Genomic DNA, 25,446 nt, shown 5'->3' on the forward strand with positions numbered 1-25,446 from the left:
CGGCCATGGCTCACGGGCTCAGCCGCTCCGCGGCATGTGGGATCTTCCCGGACTGGGGCACGAACCCGTGTCCCCTGCATCGGCAGGCGGACTCTTAACCACTGAGCCACCAGCGAAGCCCAAAAGGCTAACTTTTAAAAAATAAATAAATAAAGAAAGAAAAGATCTTTAAAAAAATTAATTAAATCTATGTCAATAATTATATTATTGTCTTCTCTAATCTTAATTTTTCTTAATTTTCTTAATACACGTATCTGTGAGAGATGAATTGAAATTTCCTACTACCGATGTGCTTTTCACTTGCTCCCTGTATTTTTTTCATTGTATGAATGTGGATACTGTGTTATTTGATGCAGGGTTGGCACCGAAGAGCAAATGAATGCAGTTTGGTGCATACTAGATATGTGATACCTTCACTGTGACTTGCACTCATTCTCATTATAAAGTGCACCTCTTGGCCCCACCTAATGTTTTGCCTTGAACTTGACCCCTGCTTTCTGTTTGTTTGCATTTGCCTGTTATCCCTTGCACCATGCTTCTATTTTCATTCCTTCTGAGTCCTCTGGATTGGGGAGTGTCTTTTGCCTCCAGCTTAAAGTTGAACGTGAGCCATCTGACGGGCAGGTCCCTTTACAGATGAGTTTGCATATATCGATGTGACAAATCTATCTTAGACTCAGTGAAGTCATCTTATTTTACGCTTTCTATTTTTGTAGTTTATAAACTATTGGCTTAATTTAGGTGCAAGATTTCTTCTGATATTTTGGAAATTTTGTAGCTGTGTACTTGTGGTTACCTCTGTAAGTTTATATAACACCCTTAGTCCTTTATTTATCTACTGACTCCCAGCTATGAGTAATGATGACACTATTATGTCTTTCCTTTCTCCTTCCTTTTCTCCACCATCCTTTTCACAATATAATTTTAAATGAAAGAAACATCAGGTTAAATATATCCATTTATATCACATATATATAAAATATGTCCTTGTGTCTAAGATGGCATTGATTTTAAGATGCTCCACTGACGTAGTAACAGCTTCTTGAACAAAAACAAAACTCTTTCCCATCCCGCAGTCCCTGCAGAGGGCTAACGGTGGTCATGCCCAAGATGGAATTCAGGGGCCTCTTGATCGGCTTGTCTCTGAACCCTGTGTCCCTGACTGGGCTGCCAACAGAGTTCCTGTCCTCCTTAGGGCCATTTGGGGGAGGTGTCCAGCGTCCTTGCCAGTGATCACAGCTGTGAGTGTCTCAGCAGGAGCCACCTGGGTGGAGGGGCTCTGGTTGTGTCTCCCTGGATTCCAGGCACGCGCGAAGCTCTGTGTCGGGGGTGGGGTGGGGGTGGTGGGAGTGGGGGGAGGGGGGATGGGTGGGGGGGGCGGTGATGTCACATCCGCCCTGTCTTGACTGTCTTCTTTCTCCAGCCTTTTTTGTGAATCTGGGCGTGGCTGACATTAGCTCAAATACAACTCCTGTTTTTTTTGTTTTTATTTTTGTTTTTGGCCACATTGTACGGCATGTGGGATCTTAGTTCCCCGACCAGGGATCAAACTCGTGCCCCCTGCATTGGGATTGCAGTCTTAACCACTGGACCGCCAGGGAAGTCCCCCAAACAACTCCTGTTTAATAACATCTCATTAAAGCCTTCTGGAAGTTTCTCAGGACCCCAGAGTTCTCAGCAGAACCCAGCATTGCCTGGTGCCAACCCATGGCTGTGCCAGTCACACCTGCTCCGCTGAGCCTCCTCTAGCTCCTGTGTGCCAGCCTGACCAGGGCACCCTATCCCGCCCACGCCTTGTACTTGCCTCCCTCCAGGCCTTTGCTTCTGCTGTTTCTTCCACCTGGGCTGCCGTCCTCCCTCCAGTTTTTGCTGGTCTAAACCTCACCCACTGGTCTAAACCCTCAGCCTGAACGTCACCTCCTGCTGGAAGCATTAGACCCTCCCTCTTCTGGCCCCTCACGGCCTGGCCGGGGGTAGCTGGCCACCAGGCCGCTGGAAACCCTGGCTCCATCCTCGGACTCACGTCTCTGCCTTCATTCCTAGAGCTGCAGTGGCCACAGAACCTCCCGGGAAAGGCACTGGAGTCAGACAAGACCCACTTCCACCAAACCGCGGTTTCCATGGTTGTAAAAGTTGTGAGGTTGAATAGAGAGAGTTGCGGCCAAGTGGCTGCCCTGTGCGTGGCAGTGAGGACACGGCGGTTGGAGACGGCCCTTCCTGCCAGCGGGGCTCAAAAATGGGGGGGGGGGGCAATCATTAGTATTTTGGTATAGTATTATTATATTAGCTTTACTGGTTTATTTACATTAAAGTGTAAAATCTTATGTGAGCAGCCAGATGAATTCTTCCCTATGTCTACACTGTGACTCCATGCAGATCAAGTTATAGCACATTTCAGGGACTTCCCCGGTGGCACAGTGGTTAAGAGTCCGCCTCCCAATGCAGGGGACGCGGGGTCGATCCCTGGTGGGGGAACTGAGATCCCACATGCCGCGGGGCAACTAAGCCCACACACCACAACTACTGAGCCCACCCAGTCAGCAACTAGAGAAGCCCATGCACCACAAGGAAGACCCAGTGCAGACAAAAATAAAAAATAAAAAAACAAACCGCATTTCAGCCCCCAAAATTCCCCACCAAGGGCAACTGCTACCTTGCCTTTAACCACCATAGATGAATTTGGCCTGATTTTTGTACTTTACATCAATGGAATCATACAGTATGTGCTCTCTTGGGTCTGACTTCTTTCACTCAACATTATTATGTTATCCGTCTATATGTTATTATACTAATAACGACAATAATAATAATTGTATCCCCCTCCCCCTGGGGCCTGGCACATGGCAAGTGATTAGTTAATAGTGAGGCTTGGTTGAGGGAACTTGACCCTTTCAGCTTTTTTTTTTTTTTTTTGTACGAGAACGTGACCTGAGTCGACTCCATTGTTGAAAACTGTTCTGAAGGTGGAAATCAGGGCAGCAGAGAACGCCAGGGAGTTCACTTTACTGGTCGTTGGTATCTGTGGTTTGGCTTTGCTGTTTATAAATGCCCTGGCAGCGTCCTGAGGTTACCTCAAGCTGGTGGCTTCTGTCATCCCTTGGGGTCACTGGGCCCTACCCCTCCGCCCCGCCCTGGTCTACCCAGGTCAAGCGCCTGCTCTTGTCTAGCCTTGGTGTCTAGGACTCTGCTGTCCTCCTCTGTGTGTAGATACCCAGGAGGTGAGACATGCAAGCCTTGGCCTTGGTCTGGAGGGGAGAAAACATTCCGTCATCCTGCTCCAGAGCCCCCAGGTTGAAATCTCTGGACTGGTGCCTTAATCCAGGGGCTCCTAGGGGGTGGGTTCTCGTTGGTTCTGAAGTCCCTCCCGGAGGGACAGGCCATGTCTGCTCTTCCTAGCTTCCCTCACACAGATGGGAAACTGAAGCTCCAAGTGCAGGCTGAGTGTTTATTCAGGGAGTGGATGAGCACTCAGCCAGCACCTATTAGGCGACTACTGTGTACCCTGAGTAGGCACTGAAGACCCAGAGATAAGCCAACCTGTCCAGGCCAAGGAGAGCCGTGCTCCGGGGAGGGGTCTGGGGAAGCTTCACCAGGCACTTGGCCTTTGAAGCCTCAGGGACTTTGGCCAGGCCTAAGTGAGGTTATTCCAGGCAGAGGGAACCGCTGGAACAAAGGCTTAGCAGTGGGAGAGTGATCTGGGGCCAGCGATGGGCTGCTGGCTGAGAGAAGTGTTCAGGAGAGAGGCTTGTTTTTTTGTTTTGTTTTTTATTTCCTTTGTTTTTTTTTTTCCCTGCACCAAGACTTGTGGGACCTCAGTTCCCTGACCAGGGATCGAACCCAGGTCCCCTGCAGTGGAAGCACAGAGTCCTAACCACTGGACTGCCAGGGAATTCCCCAGGAGAAAGGCTTGTTGAAGCTGGTCCAAGACCCTCCTTGGGGTGGTGTTGGTGAACCTTGGAGACTCCCTTTGGAGCAGGTGCAGGACCTGAGCTCTAGGCTTTCCTTTCACCCTCTGTGTGACCCTATGTTGGCCCCTGGGTAAATCTCTCCAAATCTCTCCCTGTGGCAGATAGATGAATGGAGGGTGGGGTGTAGTGAATCAGTGAATGGGGTTTGAAAGCTGCAGTCCATGCCAGGGAGGCAGGTGGGGTTGAATGAGCCAGGGCCCTAGGCCTACAGGTGATGAAATCAGCACAAGGATTAGTCTTGGCTCTATTAGGCATGCTCTCTACTCTCATCTCCTGGAGCAGGCCATTCCTGCACTCCACCGATGGGGGGCACACTCAGCTTCTCTGGCAGGACCAACAGGAGGCTTGGCCACCTCCCCTGGTTCAGCCACTGACTGACTTGCTGGTTGCATTTGTCTCCTTCAAGGTCTCAGGTACAGTCCCCTTTGCTCTTTGCAGAAGTGGAGGTGTCCCTGATCCAGACCCCATGGAGGTGGCCCCAGGAGCAGGGGCCCAAGAAGAAATGTTGAAGGAGGATTCACTCTTTTTCTTTCCTTTCTTTCTTCCTCCCGCCCTCCCTCCCTCCATCCCTTCCTTTTCTTTTGGCTTCATGCGGAACTTCCCTTACTAGGTATGAACCGGCGCCTCCTGCAGTGGAAGTCTTAACCACGGGACTGTGGGGGGAGCCCCCGTTTTACAGGACTTCTAATGGTCTCTCTCGTGGCCGCCTGTCATCTGCCCCTTCTCCCCCGCAACGGCTGGAGCCCCTCCCGAGGCCCCTGTGATCGCCCTCTCCAGCCGCAGCCCGCGGGCTCCTTCCCAATGCCAGGCCTCTGCCCAGTGGTGCCCTCCGCTGGGAGTCTCTTCCCTCTTCTCCCTCTGGTCAGGAACCCTCTCTTCCCTCTCCTTGGAGGCCCGAACTCGCAGCTTCAGGGCTTCCCACCCTCACCAAGGTTGTGGCATCTGGGTGGCTGTTCCCTCCCCGCTCCCGCCCCCCACCCCCGTCCCCGCATGGGCGTGGCTGGCGCCCGGAGAGCTGAGAGCCCTGAGCGTGGCCCAGGGAGGGGCCTGTTGCCCCCCTCCCCGAGATAGGAGACAGATGGGCCGGCAGAAAAGGGGTTAAAAGAAGGATTCCAAAAGCGAATTTCTCCCTTCCTTGCGGCCCCCCCTCCCCGCTACCAAGCTCTCTGCTAGACCTGCGAGTCTCCCCTCTGGGGCCTTCTTACCTCTGGCGCTTGTTCGCGGGAGGGTGGGATGGGGGGCCGTCGGGCCATCAGTGCCCCGGTTCCCACCGGCTGCACGCCGGGGAGCCCCGGGGTGGGGACGGGGCGGAGCGGGGCGGGGGCAGTTCAAGGCAGGGGCTGGGCTGGGCTGCCTCGGTGGGCCGGGATTCGGGGTGGGAGGGTGGGACTCTCAGAGGCAAAACAGCAAAGGCCACAGGCCAGGTGACCCAGTGAGGGCTAGGGACGCGTGTGTACCTTCCAGCCAGCAGGGGGCGCGGGTTGGCCTTGGGGGTGGAGGAGGGCGAGACTGAACGATGCTGGACCAGAGAGGTCTGTTAATTTTAAAACATTAAATTAGATGGCAACTGAAAAAGAAATGCAAAACCTAAAAATTGAGAATTATGTTTTATTTGGTGGCCTTACCGAGGACTGTAACTTGAGAGCTCAGTGCCTCTCAGATAGCTTTGAGGAACTGCTCCAAAGAGGTAAGTGAGGAGCCAGGGTATATAGGAGTTTTTGCTGGGGAAAAAAAAAAAGTAGTAGAACATCAAACGATTACTGCTAATCACAAAAACCAGGCATCTCAAGTTAATGATTCTAGTGCCTTTCTATGTATGGAAAGAGGAAAGAGTCTAGGGACTTCCCCGGTGGTCCAGTGGTTAAGAATCTGCCTGCCAATGCAGGGGACATGGGTTCGAGCCCTGGTCTAGGAAGATCCCACATGGCGCAGAGCAAGTAAGCCCATGGGCCACAACTACTGAACCTGTGCTCCAGAGCCCGTGAGCCACAACTAGAGAAAGTGCAGCAAAGAAGACCCAATGCAAAAAAAAAAGATGCAAGAGTCTGGGCTCATTGAAATTATTCCTTATATATGCACCCTAACTACTTAGGGTCAGTATCCCGTTTTTCTCCATCCTGAATTCCCCTCAGGGCGCACCGTGGGAGGCGGCTGCAGTGGCTGCTGGCTTGATGGCAGGCAACGTTTTTTGGTCCATGTAGATATTTTTTATTCTTTTAATGATCTAAGCTTATAAAACTCAAACAGGACAGAAGCATTAAAATAACAGCCCTGGTCCCACAGCCCCTCCTCTCGGAAGTAATCCCTGCCCTGCCCTCCCCTCTTGGGGAGCATCCTTCCAGGCCTCCTCCAGAGCATTCACGTGTGCAAGGACACACACACACACACACACACACACACACACACACACAGAGCAAGGTGCCAGGCTCCCAGATGCACTCACAGACACGCACTCACCCAGCCACACAGGGACACGCCGATACATGAGAACACTTGTAGCACATAAATAGGTTGGTCAGAATCCTCTGTGGCGTGGGTGTATTTAGGCAGACACATCTCTGGTGATGAATCTACATACATTTTATTTTTACAGGTTTTGCATAAAAACCTCGCCTCCTTTTCCGGCTTTCCTGCTGCCACACCAACAGGCATTTCACATTTCCATCCCATCTTCCGCACTGTGGGTGAGCCCAGCTGCTAGGTGCAAGGTGGCCCATGTCTAAACTCTTCACGGCTGATGACACATTGCCGGGGCTGCTTGGGTGGTGGTGATGGGGGGCCCTGGGTGTGGGCATGGGGTATTGCCTACCCCTTGGGATTCAGGAAGAGGCCCTGAGAGTGAGGGCAAAGCCAAGGAGGGGAGAAGTCAGAGGCCAGTGGCTGGCCTGGGGCCACCCCTTGACCCTCTCAAGGGACATGTCTGAGGCCTTGGGGGCTCTTTGGATTCGTGTGGGCCGCAAACACTGATTATCCCCTGAAAATGCAACCATGTTGAGCTGAAAGCAGACCCCGGAGAGACCCTTAAGGAGAGGGCCCTCCCACACCCGGGGCTTTTGGTCTACCTGAACACATGGGGGCCCAGTCACTCTGCCTGCAATGCCACCATTACCCCCACTCTGGTGAATTCTGGGGAGTTCTCTTGAAAGCCACTATGGCGCAGGTGATCCTAGCCCCAGCAGAGCCCCCAGGGGGCCTGACTGGTTGACACTGTCTTCTACAGTCTGTGGGTGTGTGTGTTGGGTGTGGGGAGGAAGCATTTCAACTCCCAACTCCAGGCCCAGCTCAGAAGGTGGTCCCACTGGGTGGCGCCGGCAGTGAAGGTGAAGCGCACAGCTCAGATGGGATTTGAATGCAGCCGAAACCTGGACTGGGACTTGAACCCACTGTCTTTTTTTTTTTTTTTGGCGGTACACGGGCCTCTCACTGTTGTGGCCTCTCCTGCCGCGGAGCACAGACCCCAGACGCGCAGGCTCAGCGGCCATGGCCCACGGGCCCAGCCGGTCCGCGGCACGTGGGATCCTCCCAGACCGGGGCACGAACCCGTGTCCCCTGCATCGGCAGGCGGACCCTCAACCACTGCGCCACCAGGGAAGCCCTGAACCCACTGTCTTTTAATTAAAATCACACACCTGGTCTCAGGACTTAATGAAGCTCAGGTTCTTTTATTTATTTAATTTATTTATTTTTGGCTGGGTCGGGTCTTCGTTGCTGCGTGTGGGCTTTCTCTAGTTGCGGTGAGCGGGGGCTACTCATTGCGGTGGCTTCTCTTGTTGCAGAGCACGGGATCTTGGCGCGCGGGCTTCAGTAGTTGTGGCTCGTGGGCTCTAGAGCGCAGGCTCAGTAGTTGTGGCGCACAGACTTAGTTGCTCCACGGCATGTGGGATCTTCCTGGACCAGGGATCGAACCCGTGTCCCCTGCACTGGCAGGCGGATTCTTAACCACTGCACCACCAGGGAAGCCCATGGCTAGAGAATTCTTAAACACTGCGCCACAAGGGAAGTCCGAAGCTCAGGTTCTTTATGTCTCATCACAGAAAGAATTCAGTGAGAGACTAAGTGATAGGTAAGAAGTGGATCTATTTAGAGAGATACACATTATAGACAGAATGCGGTCCATCTCAAAAGGCAAGACCGGCCTTGGGAGAAACACACTCCACAGACAGGTTTGGGGCTGTCTCAGAGGCGAGAGGCCCCGAAATATGGGGTGGTTAGTTTTTATGAGCTGGGTAATGAATGGGAGGATTATTCCAACTATTTTGGAGAAAGGGCCGAGATTTCCAGGCACTGGGCCGCCGCCCACTTTTTGGCCTTTTATGGTCGGCCTGGGGACTGTCATGCTGCTGGTGGGTGTGTCACTTAGCTTATGCTAATGTAGTACAATGAGCGTATAATGAGGCTCAGGGTCCACTGGAAGTCGAATCTTCCGCTCTCTTGGAGCTAGCTGGTTCTAACCAGTTTATGTCCTGTCCTCGAGGGCTGTGTCATTCTTTCAGAGGTTGTGCCCTGTCCGCCCCCCTCCTGCTTCAAAGGCACCTAGAGGCCTCACACCCTGAATAAGATCTGAGCTTCAGAACGCTTCTCAGCAGGCTGCCAGGTCCAGAGTGGGCCCTGCGGAGACACCTTGCCAGGATCCACAGACAGGCGTGGACGGAGGCAGGAGAGGACTGAGTGTGCAGCGTGCCAGCCCTAGGCTGCCCCTGCGCCTGGCTGTCACACTGTCACACCTGGGCCTGGGCTGGGGATCTGGCCCTGGAGACCAAGGGCCTTCCAGAGCTTTGATTTGGAACACGCACAAGCCAGGCAGTCCTGGGCAGAAGCTCCGGTCTCTGCTGAACCTGTTTCTGCCACAGTCACACGGGAGGGGGAGGGCCCAGTTTACTGTTGGCCCAGGGGAGGCGCCGGCGTGGCCTGGGGCAGGGCCTGACTTCGGGCCCGTGGGACTGGCACCGCATCCCATGCCCCAAACATCCATCCACACCTGACTGGGTTCGTTTGTCTGTGGTTGGAACCCTCCCCCCGCCAAATCAGGGCGGACTTCTCCAACTGGTTTTAATTTTATCCTTAAGCCACATGTTTGAAATGACTTAATCAAAGAAGGTCATGAATTAAATCTCAACAAGAGTGCTCAGGGCCTGGCTCCCCGCCCGGAGTGCCAAGGGCCCCACGGAGGAGGCGTCCATCAATCCCGTGATCAGCTGGTTCTCCCAGCGGATAACTGCCTTCATTTGAGGGCCTACGAGGTGCCAGGCGAGGTCTTGGGTGCTTCCTACACAGGCTTCCACTTACATCCAACCACCCTGGGAAGTGGAGTAGCTATCCCCACTTTACAGGTGGGGAAACCGAGGCTGGGATGTGAAGCTTGCCCAAGGTCACCTGGCAGGTGAGAGGCAGAGCTGCCATCCCAGTTGGGTCTATCTGTGTCTAGAGGCTGCACTGCCCCTTGGGCAGAACTGGGAAGACAGAGATCACACAGACAGATGTTACTGCTTTGCTGTAGGACAGGCCAATAAATGGAGAGACAAGGTGCTGGGGCAAGAAATAGCGACTTTCTTCAGAAAGCCATCACACTGAGAAGGTGGTGGACTGGATGTCCCAAAGAACCATCTTCCCTGAGCTAGAATTCAGGCTGCTTTTACACTGAAAGGGGACAGGGTAAAGTCCTGGTTTCCGCCAGCCTCTGGAGGGGATGTGTTCCTTTCTTCCTTCCCGCAGCCGTTCACAGACGGACCCGGTCAGGAGGTTTCCTATGAGCTAAACAAAAGTATTTTAGCTTAACACTCATTACCTGGGAGGCAGGGTCCCCAGAGACGGGCCATTGTGTATAATTGAGGTTTATAGGCAACATCCCTTTAGTGATTAACTTGTAATAGAATACAAAGGTTCTTCCGTATTATATAGCGACCAGTGCTGAGGGGAGAGGGTGGAAGAGAGATGAGCCTCTCGTTCAGGCTCACAGGTCTGGGACGCTTCTGGAGGAGGTGGCACTTGGGCTGGGCATGAAGGATTTGGAGAGAGATGGGGAAGGCGTGCAAGGTAAGAGATTTGGGGACACAGGGAGGGGGTGGGGGCATTGTGGGGTGCAGCTGGAGAAGCTGCTCAGACTTAGCTACGAGGGCAGAGCTGGCCTGGTCTGGGCGTACTGGGTGGGCTGGGGGCGCCAAGGTGGGAGAGAGGCAGGAGGGGTGGACCTGGCAGCCGGCTCCAGGGCTTCCTGTGCACAGCATTGCTGAGGAGTCTGTGGCCAGGCTGACTCGTGTTTTTTTACAGGTTGTTTCTTTTCTGTCTCTTCTTGGGAGCTTTTGGCATTTTTCTCTTCATTGCAGGTATTCAGAAATTTCTCGACCGTGTTTGTAGATGGTGATGTCAGGCATTTTTGCTGTTATTGTTTCCTTTTGTGTTCATTGTTTTAAAAATTAATTAATTTATTTTTGGCTGCCTCGGGTCTTCATTGCTGTCCGCAGGCTTTTTCAAGTGGCGGCGAGCGGGGGCTACTCTTCATTGCGGTCCGTGGGCTTCTCATCGTGGTGGCTTCTCTTGCTGCGGAGCACAGGCTCTAGGCGTGCGGGCTTCAGTAGTTATGGCACGCGGGCTCAGTAATTGTGGCTCGTGGGCTCTAGAGTGCAGGCTCAGTAGTTGGGGCGCACGGGCTTAGTTGCTCCGCGGCATGTGGGATCTTGCCGGTCCAGGGCTTGAACCCATGTTCCCTGCATTGGCAGGCGGATTCTTAACCACTGCGCCACCAGGAAAGTTCCTGTGTTCATTGTTTAATTAAATTGTAACATGTATTGGGGGCATGGGACGAATTGGGAGATGGGGATTGACATATATACACCACTATGTATAAAACAGGTAACTAATGAGAACCTGCTGTATAGCTCAGGGAACTCTACTCAAAGCTCTGTGGTGACCTAAATGGGAAGGAAATCCAAAAAAGAGGGGATACATGTATACGTGTAGCTGATTCACTTTGCTGCACAGCAGAAACTAACACAACGTTGTAAAGCAACTCTACTCCAATTTTTAAAAATGTAACCTATTAAATGCACACATTTTAGGAATACAGCTCCGTGAATTTTCACAATTGTCTACACCTGTGTAACCACCACCCCAGTCCGGATGCAGACCACTCACTTCCAGCCCCTGGTGGGCTCCCTTTCACCCGCAAAGGAAACCACGATTCTGACCACTAACACCATGGATTAGTTTTGCCTATTCTTGAACTTCACGTAAGTGGAAACATAGTCTGCGTGCCTTCGTGTATATTTTTAAAGTAAACGTCTGAAATTTTAGAACAGTTTTAGATTTACAGTTACTGGGAAGATAGTCCAGAGAGTTCTCTATACTCATGCTCATTAGTATGGTAGATTCGCTACAATTAGTGAACACGGATTGATGTCAATACATTATTACCAACTAGAATCCATACATTGTTCAGATTTCCTCAGCTTTTCCCTGATGTCCTTTTTCTGTTCCAAACTTCCTTCCAGGACAGCACATTACATTCAGTTGTCAGGTCTCTTCCGGCGCCTCCTGGCCGTGACACTTGCTCAGGCTTTCCTTGTTTCTGATGGTATCGGCAGTTTTAAGTACCTCCAGGTGTTTTGTATAATGTTCCTCAGCTGGGATTTTTCTGACTGTTTCTCGTGATTAGACTTGAGTGACGGGTTTGGGAGGAAGACCACAGAGGTGAAGTGTCCTTTCTTCATATCAAGGCCACATACTATCAACGAGATTCATCACTGTTGATGTTGCCCTGGGTCACCTGGCTGAGATGTGCTTGTCGGGTTTCTCCTCCATGAAGTGACTCTTCCCCCTCCCCTTCCATACTGTCCTCTTCGGGGTTTTTTTTGTTTTGCTTTGTTTTTTTTTCTTGGCCGCGCACAGCGCGGCTTGTTCTCTCTTAGTTCCCTGACCAGGGATTGAATCCTGGTCCTCAGCAGTGAAAGCACTGAGTCCTAACCACTGGACTGCCAGGGAATTGCCTATACTGTCGTCTTCGGAAGGAAGGAAGTCATGGTGCAGCCCACACTTGAGGAGTGGGGAGTTGTCCTTGAGGGTGGGGTGTGAACCTAAATCTCTCGGAATTCTTCTGCACGGGAGGCTTGTCTCTTCTCCATTTAGTTATTTACTCAGTCATTTATATCAATATGGCCTCATGGGTATTTGTTTAATGCTTTGGGCTATAATCCAATGCCATTTTCTTTCTTTCTTCTTTTTTTAAGATTTTTTTTGGATGTGGACCATTTTTAAAGTCTTTATTGAGTTTGTTACAATCTTGCTTCTGTTTTATGTTTTGGTTTTTTGGCTGCGAGGCATGTGGGATCTTAGCTCCCCAATCAGGGATCGAAGCCACATCCCCTGCACTGGAAGGTGAAGTCTTAACCACTGGACCGCCAGGGAAGTCTCAGTCCTCCCTTCCTTCCTCCCTTCCTTCCTTCCATAGTTGATTTACAATGTTGTGTTAGTTTCTGGTGCACAGCAAAGTGATTCAATTATATATATATATATATCTCCGAAATATACATATATATATCTCTCTTTATTCTTTCCAGATTCTTTTCCATAATGGTTTATTACAGGATATTGATTATAGTTCCCTGTGCTAAACAGTAGAACCTTGTTGTTTATCTATTTTATATCTAGTAGCTTCTATCTGCTAATCCCAAATTTCTCCCCACCTTTCCCCTTTGGTAACCATAAGTTTATATTCCATGTCTGTGAGTCTGTTTCTGTGTCATAAATAAGTTCATTTGTGTCATAGTTTAGATTCCACATATAAGGGATATCATATGGTATTTGTCTTTCTCTGTCTGACTTCACGTAGTATGATAATCTCTAGGCCCATCCGTGTTGCTGCAAATGGCATTATTTCATTCTTTTTTAAAAAATTTATTTAGTTTTGGCTACGTTGGGCCTTCATTGCTGCGTGCGGGCTTTCTCTAGTTGCGGCGAGCAGGGGCTACTCTTTGTTGCTGTGCGCGGGCTTCTCATTGCGGTGGCTTCTCGTTGCGGAGCACGGGCTCTAGGCGTGTGGGCTTCAGTAGTTGTGGCATGTGGGCTCAGTAGTTGTGGCTCGTGGGCTCTAGAGTGCAGGCTCAGTAGTTGTGGCACACGGGCTTAGTTGCTCCGTGGCATGTGGGATCTTCCTGGACCAGGGCTTGAACCCGTGTCCCCTGCATTGGCAGGCAGATTCTTAACCACTGCTCCACCAGGGAAGTCCTATTTCATTCTTTTTTTATGGCTGAGTAATATTCCATTGTATATATGTACCACATCTTTATCCATTCCTCTGTCGATGGACAGCTACGTTGCTTCCATGTCCTGGCTATTGTAAATAGTGCTGGTATAAACAGTGAGGTGCGTGTATCTTTTCGAATTAGAGTTTTCTCCAGATACATGCCCAGGAGTGGGATTGCAGGATCATACGGCAACTCCATTTTTAGTTTTTTAGGGAACTTCGTTACTGTTCTCCATAGTGGCTGCACCAATTACGTTCCCGCCAACAGTGTAGGAGGGTTCCCTTTTCTCCACACCCTCTCCAGCATTTGTCATTTGTAGGCTTTTTTTTTTTTTTTTTTTTTTTTTGCGGTATGCGGGCCTCTCACTGTTGTGGCCTCTCCCGTTGCGAAGCACAGGCTCCGGACGCGCAGGCTCCACGGCCATGGCTCACGGGCAATGGCTCACGGGCCCAGCCGCCCCGCGGCATGTGGGATCTTCCCGGACTGGGGCACGAACCCGTGTGCCCTGCATTGGCAGGCAGACTCTTAACCACTGTACCACCAGGGAAGCCCTGCAGACTTTTTAATGATGGCCATTCTGACCGGTGTGAGTTGGTACCTCATGTCGTTTTGATTTGCATTTCTCTGATGATTCAATGCTACTTTATTTTATTGCTCAAATTGTCCTAGCTTTGGCTATTGGGAACTCTTGTGGTTGGCTCCTGGGTCTCTTTGTCATGCCCTCGTCACTCTGTGTGTGTGCGTGTGTGTGTGTGTGCGTGTGTGTTGAGCGCTTCCTTACTTTCAGCCATTACAGGATGCTCCAGGCTCATCTTGTATATTTCTAGCCCTAGTCGTACCATCTGCCATTTCTCCAAGGAGCCTGGGTTCTTCACTGGAGAAGGGTATTAGAAATGAAGATCACATGTGATCATAGCTACTGGGATGTCCTTGTTTCTAGGTGCTCAGAGCTAACAAAGCAAGGCAATCTATTACTATTTCAACATGTAACCATTGTGTATATGTTAAGCTAAACATAAATTTACGTTGACGTCTCCAACCCTAATCCATTACTGCCTGGAACATGTCAGCCTCTCGCCGTTGCTTATCCTAACATCCCACTCCAACAGCAAGAAACCTGGCTCTTACCGTCTGCCATTTATTTACTTAATTGTTCAATTCCAGGATACTTGTAGAGTGGTTCTAAAATTGTTAACACATGTCCCCACAGGAAACAACTTTCTCAACTAGAGTACAGTTCTTTTGCCTTTAGTCTTGCAGTCTGTACACATTTCCAGTGTTACTTAGGTCAGCACCTTATTCCTCCAGGCCCTTCAGTGAGGTTGTTTCACCCATTTTTAAGACAATTAGATTCTTTTGTCATATTCTGCATTGCATCCTGGGATGCGTACCTCCTAAATGGCTTTTTGCATGCATTAAGATTCACTCTCTGTGATATAAAGTTCTACGAGTTTTGACAATTGCTAATGTCTTATAGTCACTATTACACAATAATTTCACCTCCTTAAAAATTCCCCTGTGCTTTGCCTGCTACCCCCATCAATCCCTAACCCTACCCTCAGCGCTCTGGCAACTACTGTTCTGTTTGTATTCACAATAGTTTTGCCTTTTCCAGAATATTCTATAATTGGAGTCGCACAGTATTTTCAGACTGGCTTCTTTCACTTACCAGTGTGCATTGAAGAGTCATCCACATCTTTCCGTGAATTATTAGTTCATTTCTTTTTTTTTTTTTTTAGTTCATTTCTTTTTATCTCTGAATAATATTCCATTGTATGGATGCAGCCCAGTTCCTGTCGCCCCACATCCTTGACAGTATTCGTGGGGTCCGTGCTCTGGAGTTTAGCCATTCTGATAGGTGTGCAGTCGTATCTCATTATTGTTTAATTTGCTCGGCATGATGTTGAGCGTCTTTCCATAAGCTATTTGCTACCCGTATATCTTCTATGGTGAGGTATCTGTTCAGATCTTTTACCCATTTGTTAATTGGGTTATTTGTTTTCTTATTGTTGACTTTTTGTAGTAGTTTGCATGTTTTGGATACAAGTCCTTTATCAGATACGTGTTTTGCAAATATTTTTTCCTCCTCTGTGACTTGTCTGTTCATTCTTTTAACAACAGTGTCTGTCACAGAGCAAACATTTTAAATTTTAATAAAGTGGAAACTATAATTTTTTTTCTCTTTCATGGATTGTACTATTGCTGTTGCATTTAAAAACTCATCACCAAACCCGAAGTCCTGTAGATTTTTCTCCTGTTTTCTTTTATTAAAAAATGAATGAATGAATGAATGAATTTTTTGGCTGTGTTGGGTCTTTGTTGCTGCGCGTGGGCTTTCTTTAGTTGCAGAGAGCGGGGGCCGTTCTTCATTGTGGGGCACAGGCTTCTCATTGCGGTGGCTTCTTGTTGCGGAGCACGGGCTCTACAGCACAAGTTCAGTAGTTGTGGCGCACAGACTTAGTTGCTCTGCGGCATGTGGGATCTTCCCGGACCAGGGCTCGAACCGTGTCCCCTGCAGTGGCAGGCAGACTCTTAACCACTGCAGCATCAGGGAAGTCCATCCTATGTTTTCTTTTTTTTTTTTTTGAGGAGAGAGATGTTTATTAAATATGACTGATTCCCCCTCCCCCATCTCCAGGGGGAGAATAGTAAAACTTGATCAAATCTTTATCCTTGGTTTTCCTTGTCCTTCCTGCCAGGATTAAAAGCCATGAGTTTCTTGTCACACACCTTTCTGTACCTTCCGTGGTTGAGTCTTGGGGAGCCAGGAACGGCTGGCGAGGAGGGATGAAAATGTCGCCGTGTGGCCCGATGCCCTCGTGGGTTCATCCTTCGAAGCCTGACACAGCTGGTGTCGAATCGGCCTCACCTCCCTTTCTCCTCTTCTGGGGCTCCTGGCTGCTCCGGTTCCCTCTTTCTTCCAGTCCAGTGGAGCCAGCCATCCCAGCAGCCTTCTTCCCAGCCTTCACACTACAGTTACAGGCGAAGTAGGCAGCAAGAGCAATGAGTGTGGGTGGGAAGGTCACAGCCCTGCCCTGCCCTGTTTCAAACGCCCTGCCCTACCCAGTGTGCCCAGGCCTAGCGAACAGCCTGGATTAAACTCTCCCCGCACCTGGGATGCTCCTATCTCACCTGCAAAGGGTATTCATCAACCACGGGAGCAAGGCGTACTCTGCACTCCACATGCAAGCACCCTCTATGCTCCTGGGAACAACATGCCTCCGGCCTGGGCGACCCGCGGAGCCAACCCTGAAGTCCCGGGTGGTGGCGCATCGTGGCACCCCCAAGGCAGCCTGAATCCAGATTCTTCAGAGGACCTCCCCGACCAATGAGTGCCAGACGCTTTACAGTCAGCTATGAGCATCCCCGGGGCCAGAATGGGACGCTTCCAGCAGCAGGAGCCGTGTAACGCTACAGAAAGCAGCCGCCAGGACTGCAGACGAGCCCTCTGAGGGCAGCACGTGGCAGGGACCCGACACCCCACTATGACCTTGCTGACTGTGGTGTGGGAGTCCCCGAAGGGAGTGGTACTCCCAGCAGGCGCCCAGCCACCAGAGCGTGATGGCCGGGCCCATCTCCACCGAGATGGCTGAGAGCTGGCGTCCCGGCACTGGGGGGCAGAGGGCATCGCTCCCGCCGCGTAATCCAAGATGCCCTTTCCCAAGGCCGGCTTCTGGGCCCCCTCCGCGCGGCCCAAGCCCTGGCTCAGCACGCGGTCACAGGAGGCCGTTTAGCGGGCCTTGGCCTAGAGGTGGCGCCCTTGGGCCAGTGGGGTGAGAGGGACCCCCAGGGCCCTCGTTTCACAGGGGCGGCCAGGGCCGGGCCCGCAGGGGGGTTAAGGGCGTTGCCGTCCCCCGAAGCTGGGATCTCCTTCCCCCCTCCCCCTCCTCTGCCTCAGTGTCGCTGCCCAGCAGTTGCCGGCGCACCCATCTGCGAAGGCCTGGGCGAACCTGAGCGTCCTGTTTTCTTGAAGAAGTTTTATCATTTTGCACTTCACAGTTAGGTCTGTGATCCATCTTGAGTTAATTTTTTGTGTGAGGTCTGTGTCTAGGTTCATTTGTTCTTTTGCATGTGGGCGTCCGGTGGTTCTAGAACTTTGCTGAAGAGACTCTTTTCTCCATGGAATGCCTTTGCTCCGTTGTCAAAGATCAGCTGAGCACATTTGTGTGGGGTCTGTTTCTGGGCTTTCTGTTCTGTCCTGTGGGTCTGCGCGTCTGTTCTTTCACGTGGACATCTTGTCTCACAGTAAGTCCTGAAATCTTTACTTCGTTATTCTTTAGTATTGCGGCTCATGGGCTTGGGATTGGTTAATTTGCGTGTGGAAAGCACACTCCCCGTGTATTCTCTCTAGGATGTGGCTAGCCCTGGGAGGTGGGTAGCCTCTTCAATGTCAGCAAGGCTTCAAGATGTCAGCGCATTCGAATTACAGAGAATGAATAGGTATGATGAATGTAATTGGCCTTGCGCTGCTTGGACATAATTTTAAGGAACCCTTGTGGGGAGATGATAGAGGAGGATGTTAGAGAGTAGGCCATAAGTTTCTATTGTGAGAATAGGAAGGACACAGGGGCAAGTATTAGGGGTCCTTCTAGGCTGGTCTATACCGAAGGTTCTCATCTATATGGCATTACCCAAGAAAACAGACCTGAAATTTCCAGGGTCTCTAACAATATCTCTGTGGAGTCCTAGAGTGTGTTAAAAATATTAATATAAGAGATACATATGATTTGCTGCTGTTGGCTGTTTTTCTACAATATTATCTTGGTGTGTTTTGGGGGGCAGTTGCTGGGGGCATGAGGTGACCGTCGGGTAAAGTCTATGTGAGGGTGAGTGGTGGTGTGCGTAACCAAGGGGAAGGGGCAGTCATCGTGGTCCTGCTGGGAAGCTGGAGGGTGTAGTAGGGGAAGGCCCTGGGGAGTGGGTGTTCTCATGTAGAGGTGATGGCAAAGCTGTCGAAGTCCCCGTGGGTAGCCTGCAAAAGGTGTGTGTGTCCCTTTAGAGTTGAAGGCAAACTGGCAGAAAGACTGTTGATATAGGCACTGAACAGAGCATATTAGCCAAATCTGTAAGAGCAAAATAAATACTGGTCTTGATTGGGTGGAGGGAGTGATTTTAATAATATCGGAGGGACTTCCCTGATGGTCCAGTGGCTAAGACTCTGCGCTCCCAATGCAGGGGGCCCAGGTTCGATCCCTGGTCAGGGAACTAGATCCTGCATGCATGCTGCAGTGAAGTTCCCACGTGCCGCGACGACGACCCAGCACAGCCAAATAAATAAATATTCTTTAAAAAATTGGGTATTGGGTCAGGGGCCTTAATGCATGAACCACAGCTTTACTGTTGTGAATCCACCAGGAGGAACCCTTTCTTTTCCCAGGTTTCAGAATAGACAAAGTTGGGTCGTTAAATGGAAGCAGTGGGGATATTCACCCTTTGTTAATTAGGTTTTATATAAAAGTTTTACTCCCTGACGGCCCTGTTTTAACTTACGTTGGGTCATATTAACTATTTTAATTGGGGGTCTGTGGGGTCCCATTTTATCAGGTCAATTTGTAGATGCCAAAGACTTTAATTTTATTATTCATAGCATTAGAGCGTCTTTGCTCAATATGAGATATTTTAGGGCAAAAGTACTATGACTATGGGAAATTTAGGCAAGGCTACTATTAAAGTGAAGTATTATCTATTTCCTCTCTACTTTATATTCAGTTTCTTCCCTAAGATTATAGGGGCCACAGTGTTCAAATTTGGTGGGATCCCCAGGTATGACAATCATTTGAGCCCCAGTATTGATTAAGCCCCATGAAGTTTTGTCAGTGGGTGACGTCAGCAAATACTAAAGCTAATTTAGAACCTATGTTATAGAAGCACAAAAGCCAACTGGTGCTTTTTAATTTTTTTTGTTGTATAAATTCTGTGGTATTTTTGTTATGTACAGTTATGTATTGATATACATATAATTTATTGTATAAATTGTTAGTGTCTAAATTTTGGATCTCCAGTTGGGTCAAACTATGGACCTTTAATTTATGTATATATGTAAAATTTATTATATATTTTATAAATATATTTAAAATATTTAAAAATACTATATGTAAATACTATATGTAAAATATACTAAAAATACTATATGTAAAAATACGATATGTAAAATTTATTTGTTATATATTTTATAAATATATTTATATATTTATAAGATATGTAATTTATTTATTCACCTTTTGCTTTCTCCCCCTGTATCTAGGGTTTTCTTTATTCTTCCTTTTTTTCTCTTTTCCCCTACCCCGCTTTTTTTCTTTTTCTTTTCTTTTCTTTTTTTTTTTCTCTTCTTTTCTGTTTGAGGCGTTTAGCTGCTTGATTCTGTGGTTTTTAGTTTCTGTCTTGGGCCGATAAGCAAAAAAGGGGCAGGGACAAGGAGCCCAGTTGTCAGCCTCTAGGTAGCAGCCACTACCTGGGACGCATCTTTTGCCCCCCCCCCCCACCCCACCGCAGGTCTCCACCAGTGTGCTCCCTCCTATTCCTCTGGGTGGAGGGAAAATGGGACTGCAGCAAGGCAAACAACACAACGACGATGGCCCTTCCCCCAGGACCTGCAGGGTGCCACAGTCCCTGGGGTGGGCGCCCTGGCAGTGTGGCTCTGAAGAGCACGACTCTGCCCCACGGGCCGGGCTGAAAGGCAGGGCACCTTTCACGGCAGCTCAGTTTGTGCACACGTATCGGTGCTGCCCGGTCAGGCCCGGCCACAGCTCTTAGCGGGAAGTCACACCTCCTTCCCTTCGGAGGGGCCTTTGTAAACTTAGCTGGTCAACCAAGAAAAAGGGGGACCCTGGGAACGTCCTCCTGGAATCTCGGCAAGTAATGGCTCAGACCAGAACTCCAGGAATTGTGGCCACGTCCGCCAGTCCCCAGCGGCAGTGGCACCAAGCACAAGTGTTGCCAGCAGGTGGCGCCACCCTCCCAGGCTACCACTGCCACCTGGTGGGACCAGTTAGTATGCCAAGAGCATATCCTTTTAGTCTGAGGCCAAAACACCCTGCTCGCTGCACCAATTGTTTTAAAATGCAGGTTTTATTATTATTCAGGTGTGGTGAGGCCAAGAGATCAGGAGGCCACTGCCCTGGACAAGACAGTTTGTCCTGCATGGTTCCCAAGAGCAGAGGCAGTGCCACCAGGGTCATACGGGGAAGCACAAGGGTCAGGAGCCCAGGGTGTGAGGGGGAAGCAGGGCAGGAGCCTTTATTGTGGTTTCCATGAAGGATGAGGTAGGGTCAACAGGCTTAGCATTGGTTAGTTTGAATAATTTTATTCAGGTTGTCTGTCGAGTTGTCTGGTACCTGGCCCTGGGGTGATTTGGGCAGGGGAATACTGGCCCTGCGTACAGAGCAGGTAGGTCAGGTGGTGGGCTGGAGATAGGTCTGAGTTTGCTTATGGAAGGCACACTCCCCGGCCAAGCATTTACATCTCTAGGAACTGGCCAGCCCTGGAGGACAGTCTCTTCAGGGTCAGCAATGCCCCAAGATGTCAAAGCATTAGAAATACAGTAAATTTTAAAAGCTCAGATGATACACCACGTCGGTGTAGGTTTTGGTGCCACGGTTTGATTGTGGCACACCTTTAAGCAGGTGGATTTGCCATGAGACGTCTGTCCATTCTCCTGTGGTTGGAGGTTGGTGTTGTCTCCAGGACAGGGCTCCTACCAGTAAAGCTGCTATGAACATCCCTGCCCGTGTCTTTGGCGAACGTCTATTTTCATTTCTCTGCAAGATGCGCCCTGCTGTGAAAGTCCTGCATCATGAGGTGGTTGGCTGTGGAGCTTCGCAGATTTTGCTGCAGAGTTTTCCAAACTGGCTGAACCAAGTTTTCATCTTGACAACACACTTTTCAGTCTGAAGACTCGTGTCTTTCCTTTGTTCTGGGGAAATCCTCAGTTATTACTTGTTTGATGTGACTCATTCATTCTTTTTTTTTTTTTTAATTATTTATTTATTTTAGGCTGCGCTGGGTCTTTGTTGCTGCGTGTGGGCTTTCTCTAGTTGCGTTGAGCAGGGGCTGTTGTTTTTTGCAGCGCGTGGGCTTCTCATTGCGGTGGCTTCTCTTGTTGTGGAGCATGGGCTCTAGGTGCACGGGCTTCAGTAGTTGTGGCTCGCGGGCTCTACGGCGCAGGCCCAGTAGTTGTGGTGCATGGGCTTAGTTGCTCCACGGCATGTGAGATCTTCCCAGACCAGGACTCGAACCCATGTTCCCTGCATTGGCAGATGGATTCTTAACCACCGTGCCACCAGGGAAGTCCCTCCTTGTTTTTTTTTTGGTAGGCTTTTAAAATTTTTTAATTAATTTGGTTGCACCGGGTCTTAGTTGTAGCAGGCAGGCTCCTTAGTTGCAGCACATGGGCTCCTTAGTTGCGGCATGCAAACTCTTAGTTGTGGCATGCATGTGGGATCTAGTTCCCTGACCAGGGATCGAACCCGGGTCCCCTGCATTGGGAGCATGTAGTCTTAACCACTGTGCCACTAGGGAAGTCCCCATTCATTCTTTCATTTAGCAAATTGTTATTAAGGTCATCTCCTGTGCCAGGAACTCTTCTGGGCATTAGGGATGCAAGGGGTGAACCCAAGGGAACAAGACACTGGAGAGGAGGGAGCAGACAGTAAGCAAATAAATAAGTACATGATGTAACAATTTATTTAAGGTTGGCAGAATCATACGTGCATATAATCAAATTATAATTCCAGTGGGAGATGGCTTCTTTGAAGAAAACAAGGCAGGGGAGGGGTAAATGTCACCTCTCCTTCATTCTCTCTCCTAGAAATCTCATTAAAAGGATGTTGGGGTTCTGTTCCTGTCCCCCAGCTCTCATTTCTTTTTTTTTTTTGATTAATTAGTTTATTTTGGCTGTGTTGGGTCTTCATTGCTGCGTGTGGGCTTTTCTCCAGTTGCGGTTAGTGGGGGCTACTCTTTGTTGCGGTGCACAGGCTTCTCATTGCGGTGGCTTCTCTTGTGGAGCATGGGCTCTAGGCGTGTGGGCTTCAGGAGTTGTGGCATGCAGGCTCAGTAGTTGTGGCGCACGGACTTAGTTGCTCCACGGCATGTGGGATTTTCCCGGACCAGGGCTCAAACCCATGTCCCCTGCATTGGCAGGCGGATTCTTAACCACTGCGACACCAGGGAAGTCCCTCTCATTTCAATAGAGGTTTTTTTATTCTCCTGTGGCTGCCCCATGTGGCAAGTGGGATCTTAGCTCCCCAACCAGGGATTGAACCTGTGCCCCCTGCGGTGGAAGTGAGGATTCTTAACCACTGGACCACCAGGGAAGTTCTGAGGGTTTTTTTTTTTTTTTTTTTAAAGAACAATACATACCTGCCCATCTCTGGTGTGTTTGTTTATTTTGATAGGTTGGAATAGCCCTTTATGTCTCCTGGGAGACGTTACTCTCATTCCTCAGTCCAGTTCTGTTTTCTCCAGTGGCTCTGTTTTCCCAGGTGTGAAGTTCTTCCCATTCTTGGGGTGGTTGCCCTTTTTCGTGGAGTGATTTCTCTCTGTCGTTGGCTGGCTCTGGGTCACGGGCTGTTAGACTCAGCTGGCTTTGGGGAGGGCTGGGAGGTGCTGTGTGGAATGCATTCTGGCCTGTTTTCTGCAAACACGGGGCAGGAGAGGACTTTCTGCTGGGACAGCAAACACTATAGTCAAAACTTCTGGGCATAGGTGCTTCCTGCTTCTCACAGGCAGCTGAAGACACCAGAGCACCCTGACCAAGAGCCTCCGATCAGGGTCCCTCCTGGGGTTCGGTGAACCCTGCCTACTGGGGCTGGTACCCAGCTTAGGGGAAGTGGGGGAGTGGAGGGTGTGCAGGAGTCATGGAAGAGTGGCTGGCCTTGGGTTCCTCTCAGTTTCCATCCACAAAAGTCCCTGTTTTCCAATATTGTTAGGGATTTAACAACAACTACTATATATATATATATATATATATATATATATATATATATATATACACACACACACACACACACATATATATGTATCTGTATATATATGTATGTATCTATGAATGTATGTATTTGTACATATGTACATTTTAGACACTTCATTTTAATTTTATTTTTATTGTTTGGCTGCACCCTCTGACATGCAGGATCTTAGTTCCCCGACCAGGGATCGAACCTGTGCCCCCTTCAGTGGAAGTGCGGAGTCTTAACCACTGGACCGCCAGGGAAGTCCATACACTTCACTTTTATTTATTTTAATTTAAAAGAAATATTTATTTATTTATTTATTTATGGCTGTGTTGGGTCTTTGTTGCTGAGCACGGGCTTTCTCTAGTTGCAGTGAGCAGGGGCTACTCTTCGTTGTGGTGCACAGGCTTCTCATTGCAGTGGCTTCTCTTGTTGCAGAGCACGGGCTCTAGGTGCGCGGGCTTCAGTAGTTGTGGCACGTGGGCTCAGTAGCTGTGGCTCACGGGCTCTAGAGCACAGGCTCAGTAGTGTGGCGTACGGGCTTAGTTGCTCCGCAGCATGTGAGATCTTCCCGGACCAGGGCTCGAACACTGTATCCCCTGCATTGGCAGGCAGATTCCTAACCACTGCACCACCAGGAAAGCCCCGCTTCATTTTTAAAATAAACTTTAACATCTGGTTTAGATTTACAGAAAAACTGTGAAGATAGTATTGATGGTTCCATTGCTTCCACACCCAATTCTCTTAAAATATAGGGACATATTATAATCTAATATACAAGGAATGAACCAAATATTCATACATTATTATTAACTAAAGCCCATACTTTATTCAGATTCCCTTAGTTTTTACCTACTCCAACCTGCAGACACCTCATTGTCCTCTGCCTTATTGCATGAAAGGAGTGGGTAGGGGAAGGGAGAATCGCTGTGGCGAACCTTTCCCGAGCCCCTTCTCTTTACCAGCACTGTCGCATCCATTTAATCTCTACCCTCCAACCCCTGCCCCGTGCCAGGTGGGCGCTTTCACCGGTGGGTCTGTAGGGGCAGGGGTTGCAGAAGCGCGAGTGGCCCTGGGCCGCGGAGAGAACTGGTGCTCAGCCGCGGGGGGGGGGGGGGGCCGGGCCGCAGTGAAACCGAGGGAACGGGGCGTCGCCACACAACGTGGGGTCCGGGGACTCTGCACGGGTTGCGTCCTAACAGTCTCATTTTCCAACCGAGGTAACTGAGGCTCCGAGAGCCCCGGGGACCCGCCTCTGCCCCGACACGACCGCGCCCAGGTCTGGTGGCAGAGGCGCTCCCGGCCCCGCCCCCGGAGGCCCCGCCCCCGGAGGCCCCGCCCTGAGCCCGAACTGGTCCTCGCGCAGAGCAGGGAGACAGGTGGAGGGGAGCCCAGCCCTGAGCCGCGCTCCTGGCGCCACCATGGGCAACAGCGCGGGCCGCAGCGACTTCGAGTGGGTCTACACGGACCAGCCGCACACGCAGCGGCGCAAGGAGATGCTCGGTGAGCTCGGGCCCCAGGTGGGGACAGCCCTGGGGCCGTCTGGTGTCCCGGGACAGCCCGAGCCCAGGGGTCGCTCCTGAGGCCCGGATGCCCAGCAGGCCCTCCCCTACCTCTGCTCCAGAGAGGGTAGGAGCGCCACTCCTCCTCCCTCAGCGTCCCCGGCTCGGGGTTCCTGAGGGTCCCCAGCTCCGGCCTGGAACTCCCCTTGCGTCTCTGCCTCTGTCCTGGGCTCTAAGACACGCGCTCCGCGCGTCAGGGGAGCGCGTTTCAGCTGCTCCATCCTGGCTGTGGGACGCGAACCACTCCCAGGGCCGGGACCAGGGCTCGAGCTCTGGGGAGAGGTCGCAGCGCAGAGGTCGGCCCCAGGGACTGTCTTTGTACGGGATGCACCGCCCCCGCCTTCGAAGGCAGCTCCGCAGCCACCTGTCCTCCGCCGCATCCCGGGCTCCTACGTGCGCTGAGCGCCGGGGTCCCGGCGGCCCAGCCGGAGGAGTCGCCAAGCCCACCCCCAATCCCGGAGTTTAGGGCAGAATGAGCGCCTCGAAGGAAACAAACGCTGAACCAGAGAGACAAGTTTTTAAAAAACAGACTGTACCAAAGAGTCTGTCCTTTTATTTTATAGCCTAATACACGGTGGCCCCCCTCTCTGTCGTTCAGTGTCCCGGGAGGTCATTTTTACCTACGTGGTCGCTCATCCTTTGGATTCACCCATCCTGATGGGCTCCATCCGTCTCTCAGGAAGACCCAGGATGTACAGTCCTTTACCCGCAATTAGGGGTTAAAGGG

At 50.5% G+C, this 25,446-nt stretch overlaps 1 protein-coding gene and 1 non-coding gene across 9 annotated transcripts in view; both read left to right on the forward strand.

Annotated features, from left to right (window-relative positions):
• DEGS2 (delta 4-desaturase, sphingolipid 2) overlaps positions 1 to 25,446 on the forward strand; it is a 74,785-nt gene that overhangs the window by 28,829 nt on the left and 20,510 nt on the right. Inside the window, exon 1 of one of the 8 annotated variants that reach the window (XM_033850620.2) lies at positions 24,529 to 24,660. The exons of the other annotated variants lie outside the window; for them this stretch is intronic. Coding sequence (XP_033706511.1) covers positions 24,579 to 24,660 — 82 coding nt within the window. The 5' untranslated portion in view covers positions 24,529 to 24,578. Of the gene's footprint in view, positions 1 to 24,528; positions 24,661 to 25,446 lie in introns of those variants that run through there. 8 annotated transcript variants of the gene reach the window in all.
• Positions 18,340 to 18,412, forward strand: TRNAG-CCC (transfer RNA glycine (anticodon CCC)). Its single transcript has one exon. It is a non-coding gene; the product is annotated as a tRNA-Gly (tRNA).

This window comes from Tursiops truncatus, chromosome 2 (assembly GCF_011762595.2).
Source record: "Tursiops truncatus isolate mTurTru1 chromosome 2, mTurTru1.mat.Y, whole genome shotgun sequence".
Lineage (NCBI taxonomy): Eukaryota > Metazoa > Chordata > Mammalia > Artiodactyla > Delphinidae > Tursiops > Tursiops truncatus.